The 22,685-nt window shown below is 42.1% G+C and overlaps 1 protein-coding gene across 1 annotated transcript in view; it reads right to left on the bottom strand.

The window, feature by feature from the left end:
• LOC134947823 (NTPase KAP family P-loop domain-containing protein 1-like) overlaps positions 1-18,654 on the bottom strand; it is a 30,526-nt gene extending 11,872 nt beyond the window's left edge. The window contains exons 1-3 of the mRNA XM_063935691.1: positions 18,590-18,654; positions 7,506-7,637; positions 3,613-5,381 (exon numbers count right to left, since the gene is read on the bottom strand). Coding sequence (XP_063791761.1) covers positions 3,613-5,381; positions 7,506-7,637; positions 18,590-18,602 — 1,914 coding nt within the window. The 5' untranslated portion in view covers positions 18,603-18,654. The remainder of the gene's footprint in view (positions 1-3,612; positions 5,382-7,505; positions 7,638-18,589) is intronic.
• Between the last annotated feature and the right edge of the window lie 4,031 nt (positions 18,655-22,685).

Raw genomic sequence — 22,685 nt, 5'->3', positions numbered from 1 at the left:
AGCAGGGCAGACTCAGGACTATATGACTGTGACAGCCCACTGGGTAGATGTATTGCCTCCCGCAGCAAGAACAGCAGCGGCGGCACCAGTAGCAGCATCTCGCAAACGCCAACTCGTTCCTAGGCAGGCTAAGCTTTGTATCACCGCTTTCCAGAAGAGGCACACAGCAGGCAACCTCTTACAGAAACTGAGGAAGATCATTGCAGAATGGCTTACCCCAATTGGACTCTCCTGGGGATTTGTGACATCGAACAACGCCACCAATATTGTGCGTTCATTACATCTGGGCAAATTCCAGCACGTCCCATGTTTTGCACATACATTGAATTTGGGGGTGCAGAATTATTTAAAGAATGACAGGGGCGTGCAAGAGATGCTGTCGGTGGCCCGAAGAATTGCGGGCCACCTTCGGCATTCAGCCACAGCGTGCCGAAGACTGGAGCGCCACCAAACATTCCTGAACCTGCCCTGCCATCATCTCAAGCAAGAGGTGGTAACGAGGTGGAATTCAACCCTCTATATGATTCAGAGGATGGAGGAGCAGCAAAAGGCCATTCAAGCCTATACATCTGCCCACGATATAGGCAAAGTAGGGGGAATGCACCTGACTCAAGCGCAGTGGAGAATTATTTCAACGTTGTGCAAGGTTCTGCAACCCTTTGAACTTGCCACACGTGTAGTCAGTTCAGACACTGCCAGCCTGAGTCAGGTCATTCCCCCTCATCAGGCTTTTGCAGAAGAAGCTGGAGACATTGAAGGAGGAGCTAAAACAGAGCGATTCCGCTAGGCATGTGGGACTTGTGGATGGAGCCCTTAATTCGCTTAACCAGGATTCACGGGTGGTCAATCTGTTGAAATCAGAGCACTACATTTTGGCCACCGTGCTTGATCCTAGAATTAAAACCTACGTTGTATCTCTATTTCCGGCAGACATAAGTCTGCAGAGGTTCAAAGACCTGCTGGTGAGAAAATTGTCAAGTCAAGCGGAACATGACCCGTCAACAGCTCCTCCTTCACATTCTCCCGCAACTGGGGGTGCGAGGAAAAGGCTAAGAATTCCGAGCCCAACCGCTGGCGGTGATGCAGGGCATTCTGGAGCGAGTGCTGACATCTGGTCCGGACTGGAGGACCTGGCAACGATTACTGACATGTCGTCTACTGTCACTGCATATGATTCTGTCACCATTGAAAGAATTGTGGAGGATTATATGAGTGACCGCATCCAAGTAGGCACGTCAGACAGTCCGTACGTATACTGGCAGGAAATAGATGCAATTTGGAGGCCCTTGCACAAACTGGCTTTATTCTACCTAAGATGCCCTCCCTCCAGTGTGTACTCTGAAAGAGTGTTTAGTGCAGCCGCTCACCTTGTCAGCAATCGGCGTACGAAGTTACTTCCAGAAAATGTGGAGAAGATGATGTTCATCAAAATGAATTATAATCAATTCCTCCGTGGAGACATTCACCAGCAATTGCCTTCAGAAAGTACACAGGGATCTGTGATGGTGGATTCCAGTGGGGACGAATTAATAATCTGTGAGGAGGGGGATGTACACAGTGAAAGGGGTGAGGAATCGGAGGATGATGATGAGGTGGACATCTTGCCTCTGTAGAGCCAGTTTGTGCAAGGAGAGATTGATTGCTTCTTTTTTGGTGGGGGCCCAAACCAACCAGTCATTTCAGTCACAGTAGTGTGGCAGACCCTGTCGCTGAAATGATTGGTTTGTTAAAGTGTGCATGTCCTGTTTATACAGCATAAGGGTGGGTGGGAGGGCCCAGTGTTGGCCACTTGGGTCACTTAGCTTTGTCACACAGCTACCTCATTGCGCCTCTTTTTTTCTTTGCATCATGTGCTGTTTGGGGACAATTTTTTTGAAGTGCCATCCTGCCTGACACTGCAGTGCCACTCCTATATGGGCCAGGTGTTTGTGTCGGCCACTTGGGTCGCTTAGCTTAGCCAGCCACCGACCTCGGTGCAAATTTTAGGACTAAAAATCATATTGTGAGGTGTGAGGTATTCAGAATAGACTGAAAATGAGTGGAAATTATTGTTATTGAGGTTAATAATACTATGGGATCAAAATGACCCCCAAATTCTATGATTTAAGCTGTTTTTGAGGGTTTTTTGTAAAACAACACCCAAATCCAAAACACACCCGAATCCGACAAAAAAATTTCAGGGAGGTTTTGCCAAAACGCGTCCGAATCCAAAACCAAAACACAAAACCCCGATAAATGTCCGGTGCACATCACTAGTTTTACTGTCATCTTTTTGCACTGAAATGCCCATATTGTATTTTCATTGACATCTCATTGCTGATTTTGTTAATGACTAAATAAAGTATATTATCACATAACTTTCCACGATGTCCTTAGAAATCTCCTTTGTTCATGGCGTGATACACTTCTACAAACGTGCTGTGAACACCAGAATTTGATAGATCCCAGTTATTTTAAAAATACAGGATGTCCAATCACACCTGATTGTCATCCCATAGATTGAAAATACTGTACTTTAATTTCACATATGTTTGCCACTCACAGATGTGTGATATTGGACTATTTTCCTCAATAAAAAAAGGAGCACGTCTAATTTTTTTGACTCATTTGTTTGATTTGGATCTCTTTATCTACTTTTAGAACTTGTGTGAAAATCTGAGGTAGTTTTAGTCCAAATTTCAGCAGAAATATAGAACATTTTTAGGGGTTCACAAACTTTTAAGCCCCACTGTAACTGTAAACAGCAAGTAACTCTGACTACATACCAATACAAAAGTTATCTTGCATGTATTTGCATTGTTAGCTCCCAGAAAAACCCCTATAACTCTTACAGAGAAACAGATAAGACACGTAGGACTCTGAATCATGTGTAAGTTCATAAAGGTTCACATACAGCTTGTGACACATGCGCAATGCATTAAATACTGCATTTAAATATGCATGTGACTCCAAATCAGGCCCAATATGTACACAACTTGCTTTGATATGTTCAGTCCTAGGATGTTTACATGCAAACTTTGGAAAACCTGGAAAGTCATAAATGCAATAAACTTATGGGTTTGGTATGGCATCCTGGCGATCGGGAAGCCGGCAGTCACTTGACTGACAGTGGCACCCCGACATTGAAGATCCTGACATTGGAGGGGGTAAGTATTTTTACCCTCTCCCATCTCCTACCTTAACCCTACGGGGGTGGCGGCCTGGGGCTAATACTCTGGGAGTGGTGTCTAGGGCTATTTCTCAGGTGGGGCGGCTTAGGGCTAACCACCCCCCTAGTGCATAACCTTAACCTTCCATCTGAACCTAACCCTAAGGCGAGCCCTGATGCTAACCTACGGGATGTCGGCTGTCATGTTTTGGTGCCGGTCTCATGAGTGGTGTTGGAATTCCGGTATCGGTCACATGATAGTTGGCATACTGACAGTCAGGATACTGAATGCACCGCAAGATTTTAATATGAAAGCAGATGCACTAATACCATGTTAACTCATTATGCATTTATTGTAAAAAAAATACAGAATTATGGAATGTAGAAACTTGTTTATTTATTTAATAGCTATAAGAAACCATTGTGAATTTTTACCAGACATACTAATAACGGTATACACCTACCTCTTTGCAGACTTCCTCTATGCTCATATTCAGCAAAGACAGTATGGTCAGTCTGTTGCTCTTCTTGGATTCCCACATGTTATTGCTGCCTCGTAGAAGTTCCATTTCTCTTTTAATGGAATAGTCTAAATTAACAGTATACGGCAGAAAAAAGTTAGCATCTTCCACAGTGAAGTTTTCAGATAATAGTTTCTGAAAAATCTCAGGATCTCCGTCCAGCTCCAGGAGATGTTTAAGGCTTGACTTAATGACATCCAGCTCTTCCAGGGACTTTTCAAAAACTTTCCAGAGTAAAGTTTTAGAGTATATAGAATATTTACTAGCCACATCTTGTTCATCAAGGCAAATCCTCTGTTGTTCATCTTCTATGCACTGCAATATCCAACTTAGGCGGCAAGGCCATTGGGTAGCCAGAAGCACCCACTCTGCCACCTTGTGAGGCTTTATCTGTGTTCTTGGCACATCCATAATCATTAGTCTGATGGTTACGATGATGGTATTCACCACCCTCCTGATGTGGACATCATTGTCAGTGACATCTTTCATCCTCTCATCAATAAGGTATTTGAAGGCTTCATCTATTAAGGTTTTTGTCTTTTTTCCTTTATCTGGTAGAAAGTTGTTGGATTGTCCCTGCTCATTGCTCCTGCTCAAGGGAATGTCACTAACAACAGAATCATTGTGTGGGACAACTTTTCGAAGCAGGGGCTGATCTTTTTCACTTGTTATATCAGAGTCTACTGTCATATCTTCCTCCGTTTCTCGAATTAGCTCACCCTTCTTATTAATTATATTTCCCAGGCAGAACATTTTAGTCTCACAGTCCATTTTGGGGATACTGAATGGCAATGTTATGATTCGGTTTAGGAACTGATAGCCATTGTTAGCCATGCCTTTTAACATCTGAGAGCTTTCAACACATTCCACAATGATACTGGTGTCTACAGCCAAGATGGAAATAAATGGAGCATTGGGATCAGAGAGGAGAATATTCATGGCATTCAGAACTCCTGCCACTTTGTCCGGCATGCACTTGTCTAAGTTTGTAATCTCTAGGATGACTTTAATTTTCTGCCTTTGGAAGACCTCAATGAGTTTGAGGTAACAAGTGATTGTCTTAATCTCTCTCTTCACATCGCTCATGAAGCCCAACTGGGAGCTCATGTCTGTACGATTCATTTTTTGCTCCACTGTGACCTTCTGGGTAACAATAGCATTTCTAATCACTGTAATAGCAACTCTAATTATTCCTGCTGCAGAGATGCCAACCACGGTTGCCCCGACACCTTCAGCGGCAGCAACCATATCTCCTGTGGGATCACCAAATGGAAAGCCAAATATAAGAATCAAAGCACCTACAGTGATCCCAATGGTGATGACCAGCAAGGTAGCAATCCAAAGTGGGATACATAAAAATTTCTTACTAACCCATTCCTGTTTAAGTGGAGCATCTATAAATTTGGTTTTCTTGGCCACTGTTCGATAAACACTAATGGGCGCCAATCCAAAGCATCTCTCAATGCCATCACATAGCGTGGTAATCAGCCCAGCCCAGAGTTGGTCACTGCCTGCGAATTCCCATGCACTGAACCGGATGAAGACATAACGTTTGTTCTGTCGTAGGTCGTGCTCCTTTGTGATGACAGGATGGTAAAATATTATAAGGAAGATAAGCTTGATGAGGTCTTTTCCAGTGGTTTTCCTTGTATTCTGTCCGTTCTTCAGGAATTCCTTCTTTTCCTTCCTACATGTTTCGGCACATAGGTATGCTTATATAACAGGAAAGTAAAATTAGCTTCTGTCCCTTTCATTCATCAGAATCTATACCATGATCTAATCTACTGAGCCCCAATAGTGAAATCTGACAATGGGAAAAAATACCAAATTACGCACAACTTTAAGTTTCAGCATACTCAAGGCTGCCAGAGTATTCTGGTTCACTTGAACCTGTGCACTACAAAACAAGTAATATTATAAAACCAAAAACTGACATTGCAATAAAATATTTTATTAAAATAAAACACTCTCCCATACTTCCTCTATTATTAATTTATTAGACACATGAATCAAAGGGGATCATTTTTAGTCTAACTATTTTTAATTCAATGGGGATAAAATGACTATGCCTATATCGCCTTGGTCATGTATGATACTAATTGATATGTCTTATACCCAATTGTATATTTATTTATCTTTTTATCATTTATTCATACTGACATGTTCTTACTGCTGGAATGTTCTTATGTTTTTGTTTGCTCCGTCCTCAATAAAAAAAGTTCTAAAAAAACAACAACACATTGGCCTAGCCTGTCATCTACTGTCGTCTATTATGCTATTACTATTATATTAAAGCATGAAGATGATTCCCACTCTCCACACCCCCCCCCCTCCCCTTCACAACCTTGATTCAGGTGTGTAATAAATTGTATTAAAATAGATAATAAATCCATACCAAACTTTTGGGGCACTGCGGTTGAGTTTGCACGTGGGCAGCTGCAGCGCTGCCGGCTTTGTAATGTATGTGCAGGGCCATTTTTGGGGGCAGGCGAGCCGTGCACCTGCTGCAGCACTGACTGTGTCTCCCTGCTTCCCCCTCTTCCCGAGTACCCCGCTCGGGGGGGGGGGGGGGGCGGAGTTTCGCGGAATGACGCGGTTGCGTTGTGACGTCACGACACAACTGCATCATTCTGTGAAACTCCGCTCCTCCAAGAAGAGTTCTAAGGAGGAGGGGGAGCCAAGCTATGAAGAGGGAGAGGCGGCCGGCGCGAGGAGCAACTGGTGAGGCGGGCCGAAGAGCGGGAATTGCCTCTGTAAGTATTCTCTCTCTCGCTCTCACTATGTGTAAAATGGGGACACAGTCACTTGCCTGCCATAATGTGTAAAATGTGGACACCTGCCGTAATGTGTAAAATGGGGACTCTTACCTGCCGTAATGTGTAAAATGGGGACGCATGCCTGCTGTAATGTGTAAAATGGGGACTTATGCCTGCCGTAATGTGTAAAATGGGGACTCTTGCCTGCTGTTATGTGGAAAATGGGGACTCTTGCCTGCCATAATGTGGAAAATGGGGACTCTTACCTGCCGTAATGTGTAAAATGGGGACTCTTGCCTGCCGTAATGTGCAAAATGGAGACTCTTGCCTGCCGTAATGTGGGGATTTAATGTATCAAGGGCATTGCGGTGTGTAGCATAATATGGTGCAGGGGGCATTACTGTGTGGGGCTTAATATGGTACAATTTTTTTCCTATGGTGGGCGTGATCTGTTGGTGCAGGGTCAAAAACTGGGATGGGAGGTAGTCTTTTCAGACTATGCCACACCCATTTGCATGAGGCCATGCCCATTTGCCGGGTGCATTTTTACATCACACACTGGGAACCAAATTGGCTAGAAACAGCCCTGTGTATGTAACTGTGTGCTTGGCAGAGAATGAGCCAGGTGCACAGTTACATACATCACAGCGCTGCAACTAGTGGCGGTGAAGGATGAAAGAAATCAAGGAGGAGGACAATAGCAGCACAGTGCGGCCCTACGGTTGTTGTCAGCCGGTCCTCTGCCCACAGAGTATATGCATTGCATATGCGCTGTGTGCAAAGCACCGCTGACACTACCCTAGTTACGGCCCTGCTGAAGATATTACCATTAGAGACCACCTATTAATGATGAGGTGAATCACAGGTATTGTGCTCAGTTTTCTATAGATGAAGATGGGTCACAGGTATTTTGCTCAGCGTCCTCTATATATGAAGGTGCATTACAGGAACACATGTATCCACCTTGCGATTCATAAGTGAAATACTCATATATTCACCTAGCTGAAGAAACTCACTAGTACCAGTAGTAGCCAATAAGTCAGAGACAGCCGCACAAAATGTTGCCCTTATAATACTCACATTCAACCTTGTTGAGAAGGATATCCTTACTCCTGCCCCATGGTGCATAAAATCCAACTGTTACAGGAGAGACAACATAATATAGAGCCTTGGCCAGAGAATAGCAATAGATGTCATCCTTGGTCTTGAAGCCTTAAGGAAGAGTAAATGGAAATCACAGATCAAGACAAATGGTGATAGATCTAGGTGGTAACATAATGTAACTTTACTATTATTTATTTAACAGTAATATATACAGTATTTGTCAGGAATAGAATCCCTACCCATTCAATACTACAGATATGTATGGTTCAGTCTTAAAAGAGGAAGCTTGTGATGCATGTGAGGCAGGATCAGAATTGGTTTTACCATTATAGGTAGTAGATACTGTAGAAAGCACAACAGAAACAAAAAAAGCCACTAAGTCCAAAAGTTATATTATATATCGATATTGTTATCGCAAAATATTTTGGGTTCTACTCCATAGAAGAAGTAGTTGTATATTGGTATTACTAATAGATTGTATGGGAGAACCCAATGGCATTGCTAATGAATTGGTTTTAGGGAACATAATGGTATTGCTAATGAACTGGTGTGAGGGAAAATAATGGTATTGCTAATCGATTAATGAGAGAGAACACAATGGCATTGCTAATGGCTTGGTGTGAGGGAACATAATGGCATTGCTAATGGCTTAGTGACAGAGAACACAATGGCATTGCTAATGGATTGGTGTGAGAGAACACAGTGGTATACCTAGTGGATTGGTGTGAGGGAACATAATGGTATTGCTAATGAATTGGTGTGAGGGAACATAATGGTATTGCTAATGGTTTAGTGAGAGAGAACACAATGGCATTGCTAATGAATTGGTGTGAGGGAACATAATGGTATTGCTAATGAATTGGTGTGAGAGAATACAATGGTATACCTAGTGGATTGGTGTGAGAAGACATTGGTATTGCTAATGAATTGATAAGAAAGAACACAATGGTATACTTAGCAGATTGGTGGACAGAAAACAAAGGTATACTTAGCGGATTGGTGGATAGAACACAATGGTATACTTAGCGGATTGATGGAGAGAACACAATGGTATACTTAGTGGATTGGTGGAGAGAACACAAAGGTATTGCTAATGAATTGGTGAGACAGAACACAATGGTGTACTTAGCGGATTGGTGTGAGAGAACACAATGGTATTGAACATAAAGAAACCATACAATTTTGTATTCATGACAAATCTAAACTGATACCGCCGGCTGGTGTAATCATTTTTCCACTAAAAGTTTTAAGTGCATCTAAAAGTAGTTTTCCCTCTCTGTAAAAAATACTTCCAGGCAGCAGATGCCTACCACTGCCGTGTAGTTACTAAAAGAGAATTACAAACACCAAGTCAAATAAAAGATCACTAGACAATACTGTATATAATATATATTGCCACATTAAAAGCACATTAAAATTGAAACGTTGCCCACCACCCTGCCGCCTCTCTTGTCTTGATTAAGCCCCTGGGTATGGGTCGTTTGGATAGACACAACTTAGGTCAACAGTCATTAGGTCGACCATGGAAGGTCGACATGCATTAGGTCGACAGGGACAATAGGTCGACATGGTCATTAGGTTGATGTGTACTAAGTCGACAGGTCAAAAGGTCGACATGAGGTTTTTGACTGTTTTTGGTGTCGTTTTCTCCGTAAAGTGACGGGGAACCCAAATTAGTGCACTGTGTCCCCTCGCATGGCTCACTTCGCTCGCCATGCTTTGGGCAAGATGCCTTGCTCTGCTACTGCTTCGCGCACAGATTACCATTCCAATTGTAGTCCACGTGGATCGTTAAGTATGAAAAAAATCCCGAAAAGTCGACCTTTTGACCGGTCGGCCTAGTACATGTCAACCTAACAGCCATGTTGACCTGATACATGTCAACCTAATGGCATTGTCGACCTTCAGTGGTCGACCTAATGAGTGTCGACGTAAGTTGTGTCGACCTAACGACCGTAACCCAAGCCACTTGGAGTGCCGCAGCTGCCACTTGCTTATATATATGCTTATATATATGCTTATATATATATATATATATATATATATATATATATATATACATACAACAAAAGTCCTGTACTCGCATCAATTATTCCAGGGTGGGTGCTATCCCAACAGAACGATGTCCGCTAAGTATATTGGTGTCCACGAAGGTGGCGGGCGCACTCTCACAAATACACAAATTCTTCAGTGAATGTCGACTGTTCTTTATTGTAGCCTCATATAATCGACGTTTCGATCCTACCAAGGGATCTTTTTCAAGAAAGGCAGTACGATATCATATGTTTCATTATGCACAATCATTGAACAAGGCCTAAAATGAATACAAAAATGAGAAAAGACTCAGCCTCCCAGGCCCCATGACAATGGCAAAAAGTATCAATCTATATAAACAGGGCTTAAACACCCTATTCATATAGTGAATATAATATACAATTTATAAAAAAAAATATTCTCATAATTAGACACCATGGACAAAAGTGACACATATCACCAAAGGTATCAGAATAACCACCACACTCCCCTTAACAAAGTATACCAATCCACTGGTGCGTGCCTAATTCAACCATTTAACCCACTCATGCAAAAAGTTTTATTAAAGTGTCTAGATAGAAATATGTATCACTTACAAAAAAGCTTAAAGGAGGGCAGTATCAGGATCCAACAAACTGCCAGCAGCATGTGCAGTTCTATAGAGACTAGATGTATAATGTGAGACTGTTAGAAAACCAAAAGACTCCACGGTTTTACAGAAGAGACATACAATTCAAACTGACTTTTACCTATATAGGTCACAATCCTAGTATAATGTGTCCTGAGTTCACTGATACTCCATATTGCTGATCAACACAACCTATTGGAACGATATTTACAATTCAAAATGTATATACACCCTCAGGCCGGAAGTGTGTCCCCATGGACAAAACACCTCAATGTGATACATTATCACAGTACACACTGTCTCCCAGCGCTGCCCGCTTGTCCGCCGTGTTTCAAATGTAAACGCTACAGTCAAAGGGCAAAAGAGCCTTTGCTGGCTCTCTCACCGCCGCGTCTTGCTTTCCACCGACCGGAAGTGGGACGCGATGCGTTCCAAACTCCGGAAGTGGACACGCGGCTCGTCTCACAGTACTTAGCTGTAACAGCGGACCCGCACTTGTCCAGTCAGCTGTAAGCCGCTTACCACTCAGGCTCATTTACATCACCTGAGGACCTTACACCAACCCCACCTACTCACAGTTCCATAGGGACATGTGAAAAGTGTAAAAACACTGCCATTCTCCATTAGAATAATATATATGTAATTAACAACACAATTAACTCAAATTAAACCTAAGGGGGGCTTAGTATCTCCAATGGATGCTCTGATTAAGTAAAATGATAAAATTTTATATTATTTGAATTATTTAAATTCTTGCCATCAGGGACCAGAGAGGATGGGCTAATAAACACAAAAGTAATACACAAGACAATACACACATAAATATACATATGTAACAGTGATAACATAGAATATAACAAAAATGTTCATAAATCTCTACAGGAACACCCCATAGGGGTTACATTCATTTAGTCCTCTTGGGGACACCGTATCCAAGTGGTTGATCCAAAAGCACTCCCTTTGTTTCAACCTCTTGGTTCGGTCTCCACCGGCAACCATCGGGGGCACCCAATCGATGATTTTACATTTTAGACTAGCAACCTGGTGACGAGCTTCAACAAAATGGCGGGCCACCGGCTTATCTGATTTACCACTATTCAATGCGACATGTATAGATGAGCGGTGATTCGCCATTCTATCCCTGAAATTATGGGTAGTTAACCCGACATAAAACAGTCCACATGGGCATTTTAGGATGTAGATAACGAAATCTAATCTACAATGTAGATGATATTTAAGTTTAATGGTGGAACCTCTGTGAGGATGGGAAAATGTAGGCCCCACCATCATCGAGCGACACGTTGTGCAGCTCCCGCAGGAGAAACAGCCTGGTTTTTGCTGCAACACCTGTGTGGTAGACATGGGTGCATTAGGATATAATACAGGTCTCATGAGCATTTGCTTAAGGTTAGGACCTCTACGGTATGCCAACATCGGGGGGTCCATACGCGTAAAGGGTAATGCTGGATCGGTACTTACAATTGGCCAATGTTTCTTAAGGACCTTATTAAGATGCCCTGAGTGGTTATCATAACGTGTCGCAAAAACTAAACGGTTGTCTAGTCTGTCCTTATTCCTGGTCTGTGTCCCTGTATATATATCACGAGCTCTAGATAAACAGCGGGAAAGTGTCCTATGGGTATACCCACGTTCCAGGAAACGTGCTTTAACCTCTTCAAGTTGGACTTCAGTGTTGGCTCTATCTGAATTAATTCTTAGTACTCTTAAGAATTGGGACACTGGCAAATTCTCCTTTAATGCAGGAGGGTGATGGCTAGTGGCATGAAGCGTCAAATTTCTATCAGTAGGCTTTCTGTAAACAGAAGTGACGAAAGAATCCCCAACCTTACTGATGTGAACATCTAAAAAATTAATTTCAGAATGATATATGCTGGAGGTAAACTTTATGGGACAATCCAACTGATTAAGATTATTGACCATAGTGTGAAAGGCTGACTCAGTGTCAAGCCAAAGTAAAAAACATCATCGATAAATCGATGGTAAAATAAAATTTGATGACCATAATGTGGAAAAATATAGGTTGTTTCGTAATCCGTCATATACTGGTTGGCATACGATGGGGCCAGATTCGACCCCATCGCAGTACCCGCGAGTTGTACAAAGTACATGTCTTTATACATAAAATGATTGGATCGCAAAACCAATTCAGTTAATTCAATGATACATTCCGTTGGTACTGTACATGTGGAATGAGACACCAGCGCAGCTCGAACTGTTTCCAGTCCACCATCGTGTGGAATAACTGTATATAATGAATTCACATCCATTGTAGCTAAGAGACACGATGTATATTTACAGTCAACATTTTTTAATTGTTGAAGAAAGTCACCTGTATCTTTAATATAACTAATACTTTCGACCACAATAGGCTGATGAATACTATCAACAAATTTAGCCAGCGGTTGTAACAAAGAGCCTTCTGACGCTATTATAGGTCGTCCAGGGGGTTGCACCAAGGTTTTATGAACCTTAGGTAAGGTATATCAAATCGGACACCGAGGATGCTCAACAGATAAATAAGAGAATAATTCATCATCAAACCATCCATTATCTCTCCCTCTTCTTAGACACTCGTCTATAATACGTTTAATACCTGGTACAGGATTGGAATCAACTTGTTTGTAAGTCTCACGATCAGCTAGCTGGCGCATGATCTCATGATCATAATCCTGCCAATCTTGAACAACCACCGCCCCGCCCTTATCGGCAGGGCGTATAACAATATTAAGATCTGCTCTCAACTTAGTCAAAGATTTCCTTTCCGACTGTGATAAATTATCAAAGTGTCTAGGTGGAGAAAAATTACTGGTGTCCCTCTGGACCACCCTCAAGAACGTTTTAAGACTAGCATTCTGTGTTGGTGGATCAAATGTTGAGCTTTTTTTAAAAAGTGATGGTGTATTTTTGTTCGTTTTATCAGAAAAAAATTATTTTAATCTTAATTGCCGACCAAATTTAAATTGGTCAATACTGCTCTCAAAGTTGTTATGATGACAAGTGGGAACAAACGACAGGCCATGTGCTAAAAGTGACAAATCAGCCTCATCCAGTTGAATACTGGATAGATTAAAGACGACATTCACGTCTTTTTTGGTCTCCCTCTTCTTCGAGTACCAGCTTCTCCTTGGATGTGGTCTACACTGCTTTTTTTGTTTCCTGCTGTTGTTGTGGACTCGGGACCCTGATCTAAAAAACGTCTCTGTTGAGTGCTCTCATTAGGGTCAGTATCAGATGTTGAAATGGAGGATCCGAACTCCCGTGTGTACATGGGAGCTCGTCTTCTCCTAGGGAACCTACCTGTCTGGTTGTTAGGATTTTGAGTATTACCTAATAGCCATCTGTACACCATATGATTTTTATAATCACTGGTGACAACGGCTAATTTTTTACGTTTGAAAGAGATAAGCTCTCGGTGATAAGTATCGATCTGTGTTTGCAGCTTGTCAATCCAATTTTGTGATTTATCCTCCATCAGGAGTGGTATTGCTGCGGTGTTGGCAGCCTCAATCTCAATCTTGATGTTCTTTAACTCCAAACCGACCTCTTCAATGACTAGGGCCATAAGGTCAAAGGAACATTTATTGAGGATTCCGTACCACCGACTACAGAATTTAGGATTACTCCTGCCTAGTGTAGGTGTGTTGGTGATGCGCAATCCTCTGGGAATCTGCCGTCGTCGATGATACTCTGATAGGAATTGACCATGCAGCCTTAGGTCAACTTCTTTTTGACGTTGTTTAATAAGTCTATAGAAAACATCGACCGGTGTATCAGCAGGCAGATACTCAAAATCTATCTTTTCAAAGAGTAGCTTTTCAACCTCTTCATCAGTGAAGGAGATTGTTCCCTGTTCTGCCAATGACAATAACCCATCGTCCAACAAATATGTACCTTCTTGCGTCATAGTTGGATATTCAATCAATTATTGGATATTACTGTAAATTTGCAAGCTCAGATACTCCACCATCACAAATAAAAACTAAAACATAACATGTAACATATACAACAAAACATAGCCCATGTATAGTCAATTCTCAAATAAATCCAAATTGGCATAGATGGGTATCAGGAAGCCAGAGAAAATTCTCCAGTAATGTAATATACAACAAAAGTCCTGTACTCGCATCAATTATTCCAGGGTGGGTGCTATCCCAACAGAACGATGTCCGCTAAGTATATTGGTGTCCACGAAGGTGGCGGGCGCACTCTCACAAATACACAAATTCTTCAGTGAATGTATATATATATGTTTCCAATCCTCACGCACAGCACTCAGGACTCTCTAATACTGAATCACCACAACTCAAGTTTATATATCAACATTTCAGGGATCTCTATTTCACCCCTTTCATCAGTACAGCAAAAGGTTAATATAAAGAACATACCTTATAAAGCTGTAACACCCATGTGCTCCAAGTCACAGGACACTGCTTCTGGTGGGGTCGCGATGACATTGTAGACTGCACCGATTGGTAGATGCCACGACAGACTCCCCGGGATGCGTCCAGAGAGGCTTGGAGCACATAGGTGTTACAGCCTTATAAGGTATATTTATATATTATACTTTTGCTGTCCCTGATGAAACGTTGACATATCAACTTGAGTTGTGATTCATTATTCGAGAGTCCTAAGTGGCGTGTGTGAGGATTGGGAACCTATATTGTTTTTTCTGCTCAGGCACCATACCATGTTAAAGCTTTGTATGCTGGAGTGCTGGGTCTTTGGTTGCAGTATATATATATATATATATATATATATATGTGATTGCAAAAGAATGCCGCGCCACTTATGATACCACAGACTCCCAATTAGAAAAAACACTCCCAGTTATTTGGGCGTCAGCTGCCCCCTAAGGAAACGGCAATGGTAAGTTGCCGCAAAACAAAAGATAGGAATACCGGATAGGGGTATAAGCGACCTGAGGTGTTTGTATGTGACCAAGTGTAATAAATATATAAAAGATATATAAAAATATAATGTCAATTTATTTCACAACATTAGGAATAAGTTAAAGTACTTAAAAAAGTACTGTTTTTAAAGAGGGAATGGACATATATTAAATTCTCAAATAAAGTGCGAACTCCCAATTAGGGGGGTATATATAGGAGCTCTGCTATAGCTTGTCACTTACCCAATGAAGAAGTCTTGGAGACGAAACGCGTTGGGCCTTCACCCAGAGACCTCCTGCTATATCAGTTAAGACTATATATGCTATTACAGGTTGAGTATCCCTTATCCAAAATGCTTGGGACCAGAGGTATTTTGGATATCGGATTTTTCCGTATTTTGGAATAATTGCATACCATAATGAGATAACATGGTGATGCGACCTAAATCTAAGCACAGAATGCATTTATGTTACTTACACACCTTATACACACAGCCTGAAGGTAATTTTAGCCAATATTTTTTATAACTTTGTGCATTAAACAAAGTGTGTGTAGATTCACACAATTCATTTTTGTTTCATATACACCTTATACACATAGCCTGAGGGTCATTTAATACAATATTTTTAAAACTTTGTGTATTAAACAAAGTTTGTGTACATTGAGCCATCAAAAAACAAAGGTTTCACTATCTCACTCTCACTCAAAAAAGTCCGTATTTCGGAATATTCCGTATTTCGGAATATTTGGATATGGGATACTCAACCTGTATTCCACATTTTAAATTAGCTTATTTGCACAAACAATTCGCACTTTATTTGAGAATTTAATATATGTCCATTCCCTTTTTAAAAACCGTTTTTTAGAACTGTATTTTATGTAAAGGACTCTCATTTTTTTAATTCTTATATGTAAATTTTTTTTTATTTCATTGGTACTGTACTTTAACTTATTCCTAATGTTGTGAAATAAATTGACATTATATTTTTATATATCTTTTATATATTTATTACACTTGGTCACATACATACACCTCAGGTCGCTTATACCCCTATCCGGTATTCATATTCATATATATATATATATATATATATATATATATACACACACACACATATATATATATATATATATATATATATATAAAATCCAGCAGCAAATTGCACCCACTTATATATAACAGTCCGGGGGTGCCAGGTCAACTTTAACTATAAACCGTACCACGGGAAGTCCACATGGGACAAACACAAGGAGATCAGCACACCATCAATTAAAAAAAATAGAAAAACAGTCTTTCATAAGAAAGACGCATTAGTCCTTTTATAAACATAGCAACAATATACTCATCCAGATATTAAGGATGCAGTCAGCATTCAGGTACATGGTTATCCCTATGGCCTGTTTGGGTTATTGCACCTTCCTCATGGGGTCAGCCATATATATATATAAATTTCAATTATTTATTTATTTATTTATTTATTATAAGAGGGTCAAGGGAACAGGTAGTATCTCCTGGGTAGATGGCTGTGAGCAGCACCTGAGAGATCACACAAGGCTGTTGGTTTGGTGTAACTGTCCTCAACCAGTTTTTTTGTGCAGTAAAGCAGAAAGAGACATCAAAATAAAATACCTTGCCGTCTGGCACTAACTAAACACAGGATAATCCTAGCTCACTAAAAAAATACAAGGAGAAGTTTACCAGGCACAGACCACCTTGTTTTTTCACAGCAGGTTTCTCTCTCACAGATACTTCTCTCCTCTTTTCCAAGGCAGTGTGAGAGAGCAATGATCAGGCTGGCAGCCTTTTTAACACACCCATATAGCTGAAAGCCCTAATTAACCTTCTGCGAAGCTAAAAGCCCAAAGACCCGAACTTGGCCTTAAAGGATTGAGACCAGCCTTCTCTTCTCACATCCAACCCCAGGATACTTATCCACTTCTTACCAAAAGCTCTCAGCAGCGTCAACACAATATTCCTGGGGTTTTAAAACACATAAGTAAGAAACCTGGGACAAATATACTTGCCTTTCACCATTATTCCAGTGACCTTGTCACACTATATCACACTATATTTATAGAGAGAGAGAGAGAGAGAGAGAGAGAGAAAGAGAGCGAGAGAGAGAGAGAGAGAGAGCGAGAGAGTCTGTAATGGAAGATAGATTACTTTATAATTTAAAAGATTTTAAAAGGCAACACTACATCTAGTCACATTTATCTTCAGGCAAATTATTGCTTTTGATTATGACAGCAGATATATGCTTTCTTTTTCTTTTTTGGACACAATAATATTGTATTTACATATCAAAGGCATCAGAATTTGATGTGTCCCTTCCAGCTGTGATATCATACTCCTTTTGCCTGTATATTCATAGAGGTTATAGTTGCCGTTCACCTTTGATCAATAAGAATTACAGTCCCATGGCTAGTATAATTTATAGTGATTCTTAATTATTGTCACTTAAGAATTTTCTTCATGTAAACTTGATGCGCTATGCATGCAAAGTAATTGTCCTACTGCCCTAATAACCCCTGCCTTTGTAACTGAAATAACATGCACTCCATTAATTTATTGATGTGAAACAGTCATTTTACTCAACTGAGTAACTAAGCTCAAGTAATTTCTCCGTAACTTTAATCCTTACTTTACAAAGATACTCAAAACCAACTGTTTGAACTTTCATGCAAGCCATACACATACCTCCCAACTGTCCCGATTTTCGCGGGACAGTCCCGGTTTTTGGGGACTGTCCCATTGTCCCACCCGCGGGCCACAGTGTCCCGCGGTGGGGGGGGGGGGGCATTCGGGAGTATTCTGTCATCGCTGCCCTGCTTAGCAGAGCAGCGGTGAATAGACGCTGTGCGCATGCCCCCTCAGTGACCAAAACGGGGGCGTGACTCGCGATCGCGGGTCCTACCGCGAAGACACGGACCCTTTTTAATAAGCCACGCCCCCTTTTAGGGAGCGCGCGTGCGTCCCTCTTCTGCTATTTAGAAAGTTGGGAGGTATGCATACCTTACTTGCCTACCTGACCCTCTCCATGAGGGAGAAAATGCTCTGTTCCTGGACTTTCCTGGTAATGTATGATTGCCATCACCTGTGGTGAGCTAGTTAATTGATAAGAAAGGTGTTTCACCACAGGTGATGGCAATCATACATTACCAGGAAAGTCCAGGAACAGAGCATTTTCTCCCTCATGGAGAGGGTCAGGTAGGCAAGTATGATGCATACATGCTTAGTATGCCTTTAATGACTGAGGGAGGGGAGATTAGGTGAGCGGTAATATAGATAAAATAACATTCCTCTACTGCCTGAGAACGGAGCACACACTTGGACTGGCTTGGAATTAGCAGCCAGGGCGGGAGTGTGCCCCTGTGGTGCGGAATAAAAGATCACAATATACAAGGGGGTGGGAAAAAATTATACCATTATAACATAAAATGAGTGTAGGAAAGACAGATGGATTAATAGAGAGAAAGCAGCTCCTTACCATGAAGCCCCATGTCAGCACTTGATATCAGGTGCTCCACCAGAGATCCGTATACCTGTTGAGAGCGGGAGACATTTGTGTTATTGTGACCTCTCAGTCATCAATGGATCTAAGTGCTTGGCAGAAACACTAGTCCGCCCCTTTCTCCTCCCCTCACTAATGTCCTCTCTCTGTTCTCTTGTGAAAACACAATGAGGTAATATTTATACTCCGATTAATACCATATGTGTGTATAGGGACTGGAGGTGTATATATTATTATACAGATTAGTTCTAACACACCAGACATACAATACGTCCTACAACTCTCTGAATACTAATGAGACTTACTGTGAGTTCTAGTTATCCCGCAGTCAAATGGTCACTTTTGTCTTGGCAACAGCTGTAACATTCCAGGCAGAAAATGTGATATGGTTATATTTACTATACAATATTAATAATGGTCAGTATTCCATGTAGTGCTTACAAATGAAATAAAATAATAAAATAGATAGAACAGATAGTACACAATTGTTATTTTAAGTACAGTGTCTAACAACCACCACAATCATGGCTGGGAGGAGGCACACACCGATTGGTGATATATCAATATGCTATTATACTCTATTTTAAGTACTACTGGGTATAGGAGATGCCTGCTTCAATCAGTGGGGCACTGATATGTAATCTATACATTCACACTGACTGAGAGGTGTAATAATGGGTATTGGTGGTCATTCCGAGTTGTTCGCTAGCTGTTTTCGTTCACAGCGCAGCGTTTAGGAAAAAAAACGGCACTTCTGCGCAGGCGTATGCGGCGCAATGCGCATGTGCGACACACTTTAACAGCCGAAGTAGTTTTACACAAGGACTAGCGAAGATTTTCAGTCGCACTGCTGGCCGCAGAGTGATTGACATGAAGTGAGCGTTTCTGGGAGGTAACTGACCGTTTTCTGGGAGTGTGTGGCAAAACGCAGGCGTGTCACATACAAACGCAGGCGTGCCTGGGGAAACGCAGGTGTGGCTGGCCGAACGCAGGGCGTGTTCATGACGTCAAAACAGGAACTAAATAGTCTGAAGTGATTGCAGGGTAGGAGTAGGTCTGGAGCTGCTCAGAAACTGCACAATCTTTTTTTTGTAGCCGCGCTGCGATCCTTTAGTTCGCACTTCTGCTAAGCTAAGATACACTCCCAGAGGGTGGCGGCTTAGCATTTGCACGGCTGCTAAAAGCAACTAGCGAGCGATCAATTCTCAATGAGGGCCATTATAAGGGATGGGGGACCTGCTAGGCTGCTACAATCAGTAAGGGGTGGGGGCCGGGGGAGAGGCACTCATATATAATGCAGTCAACAAAATGTAATTGTGTGTAATAATAAGTATTATAAGGTATGGGTGCCTTCATTATATATAAGTGCCCCCACCCCGCTGATTGTAGCACATCCCCCATCCCCTTTTAGCAGGTTCTCCATCACTAATAATATCCATTATTGTGCCCCTCAGTTATACCCCTATCAGACATCCTCCAAAATCCCGGGTTTTTGCACATGAACGCGCATCAACCCAGGATTTTGTCATGTTTGAAAGGCACCAACCCGGGAACACTGTCCTGGGTTGCCGACCCTGCAACGAGCAGGGTTTTTCCCGGGACTTTAGTCCCGGGTTGACAACCCGGCTTAGATCTGAAAGGTGCAAGACGGGAATTTGCTCCCAGGTCACACCTGATTGGGGTGTGTACTTGTGGAAGGGGTGGGGCTTCCTGGAGGGGGCCGGAGTGAAGAGGGGGCGTGTGCTGGCTGCTGTAGTCCGTGATGCTGGGAGTAGTTGAAGCAGCTGGTGCAGCCTAAAAACAGAGAGGTGGCCTGTTGTGGTGAAAGTGTGTGTGTGTGTGTGTGTGTGTGTGTGTGTGTGTGTGTGTGTGTTTATGTATGTGTATGAATTTGGCATGTGTGTGTATATCACTTGTACGTGTTTGTTTGAGTGTGACATGTGTATGTGTAAGACGTGTGTGTAAGACATGTACGAGTGTGATGTCTGTGTGTGTGTGTGTGTGTGTGTGTGTGTGACATGAGAGTAGCCTGGTCTGCCCTGGCTGCCAGGGCAGACCAGGCTTATGTGTAAAAGGGGTCAACCCAGGAATTACCAAGGTCTCAGGTGTAGTGTGAAAGGGGGTCCCAGCAAAAACCCGGGACTGAGCAGGGAAATTCCCGGGTCGTATGTCTGAAAGGGGTATCAGTGACTGTATTGACTATATATAAGTACCTGTAGTGTGACTCCATTATACGAAGTCTGACAATTACAGTAAGTTAGCAAACTCACCCCCATGCAATAGCGGATTTACCACTAGACAGCCAAAGCAGCTGCAAGAGCCCAGCAGGTTCATGGAGTCGGGAGGGCATTTCTGATTTCTGCCAAAAATGTCTGAATGCTGGGCTGGCTGAATACTCCCACAGGCTGTCACTGACTAGATAGCTGCCCAGGGCCGAAATTAAGATTTTCGTCACCCGGGGCAAGGCAGTAATTTGCTGTCGCCCACCCCCAATAAATAAATAAATAAATAAATACAAACAAATAGTGATGTGCACCGGACATTTTTTCGGGTTTTGTGTTTTGGTTTTGGATTCGGTTCCGCAGCCGTGTTTTGGATTCGGACGCGTTTTGGAAAAATCTCCCTGAAAATTTTTTGTCGGATTCGGGTGTGTTTTGGATTCGGGTGTTGTCTTACAAAAAACCCTCAAAAACAGCTTAAATCATAGAATTTTGGGGTCATTTTGATCCCATAGTATTATTAATCTCAATAACCACAATTTCCACTCATTTTCAGTCTATTCTGAACACCTCACACCTCACAATATGATTTTTAGTCCTAAAATTTGCACCGAGGTCGCAGGATGACTAAACTAATTGACCCAAATGGCCGACACAAACACCTGGCCCATCTAGGAGTGGCACTGCATTGTCAGACAGGATGGCACTTCAAAAGAATAGTCCCCAAACAGCACATGATGCAAAGAAAAAAAGAGGTGCACCAAGGTCGCTGGATGGCTAAGCTAAATGACACAAGTGGTCGACACAAACACCTGGCCCATCTAGGAGTGGCACTGCAGTGTCAGGCAGGATGGCACTTCAAAAAAATTGTCCCCGAACAGCACATGATGCAAAGAAAAATTAAAGAAAAAAGAGGTGCAAGACGGAATTGTCCTTGAGCCCTCCCACCCACCCTTATGTTGTATAAACAGGACATGCACACTTTAACAAACCCATCATTTCAGCGACAGGGTCTGCCACACGACTGTGACTGAAATGACTGGTTGGTTTGGGACCCAACCAAAAAAGAAGCAATCAATCTCTCCTTGCACAAACTGGCTCTACAGAGGCAAGATGTGCCCCTCCTCCTGATCGTCCGATTCCTCACCCCTTTCACTGTGTACATCCCCCTTGACAATGCTAAATTCCTATGTCGTATAAACAACCCTTATGAAGCTAAGAACACTGTACGCTGTTTACTTAAGAAATACCGTAATGGTACGCTATTTGCGTAACGATCGCTCAGCCGTAGGCGAGACGCTCAAGCGTCACGTTCGCTCACGGCCCAGCGATCACAGGACACGTTAATGGTTATGTCTAGGGGAAAGATTCGCTATGGCGTAGCATACACTCGAGACCACGAGGAGGTCACCAGCGGTGCAGACGCTCACAGCACAATACCTTTATATTTAAACCTTTTAACAATGTAATGCGCTATATACCTTAATGTGAATACAGGGTGTAAATGCAACTTTGTGTAACCTGACTACCTACAAAGCTGTTTGAGCGTCACCGACGCTCAAGTGAACACTTAACACTATAGTAAATACACAGATACTGTTTTAGGGTTCCAAAGCCTATTATCTGTATTATATCTAGTATACTTGTAAAAGAGTAACACAGTACATATGATACACTACAATATAACAAAGCCTTCCTAACCAAACACCTAACTAAGGGATAAACTACAATACTATCCTGATCTAGTACAATACAATACAATACTATACAATAAAGTTTAGTCTAGGGGAGTTACGAGAGAAAAGAGAAAATAGAGAGAGAGAAATAGACACAGAGGGAGAGAGAGGAATTGG

The sequence above is a fragment of the Pseudophryne corroboree genome, chromosome 8, assembly GCF_028390025.1.
Source record: "Pseudophryne corroboree isolate aPseCor3 chromosome 8, aPseCor3.hap2, whole genome shotgun sequence".
NCBI classification, from domain to species: domain Eukaryota; kingdom Metazoa; phylum Chordata; class Amphibia; order Anura; family Myobatrachidae; genus Pseudophryne; species Pseudophryne corroboree.
The sequence above is the reverse complement of the archived record's forward strand: the minus strand, read 5'-3'. Positions and strand labels throughout refer to the sequence as shown.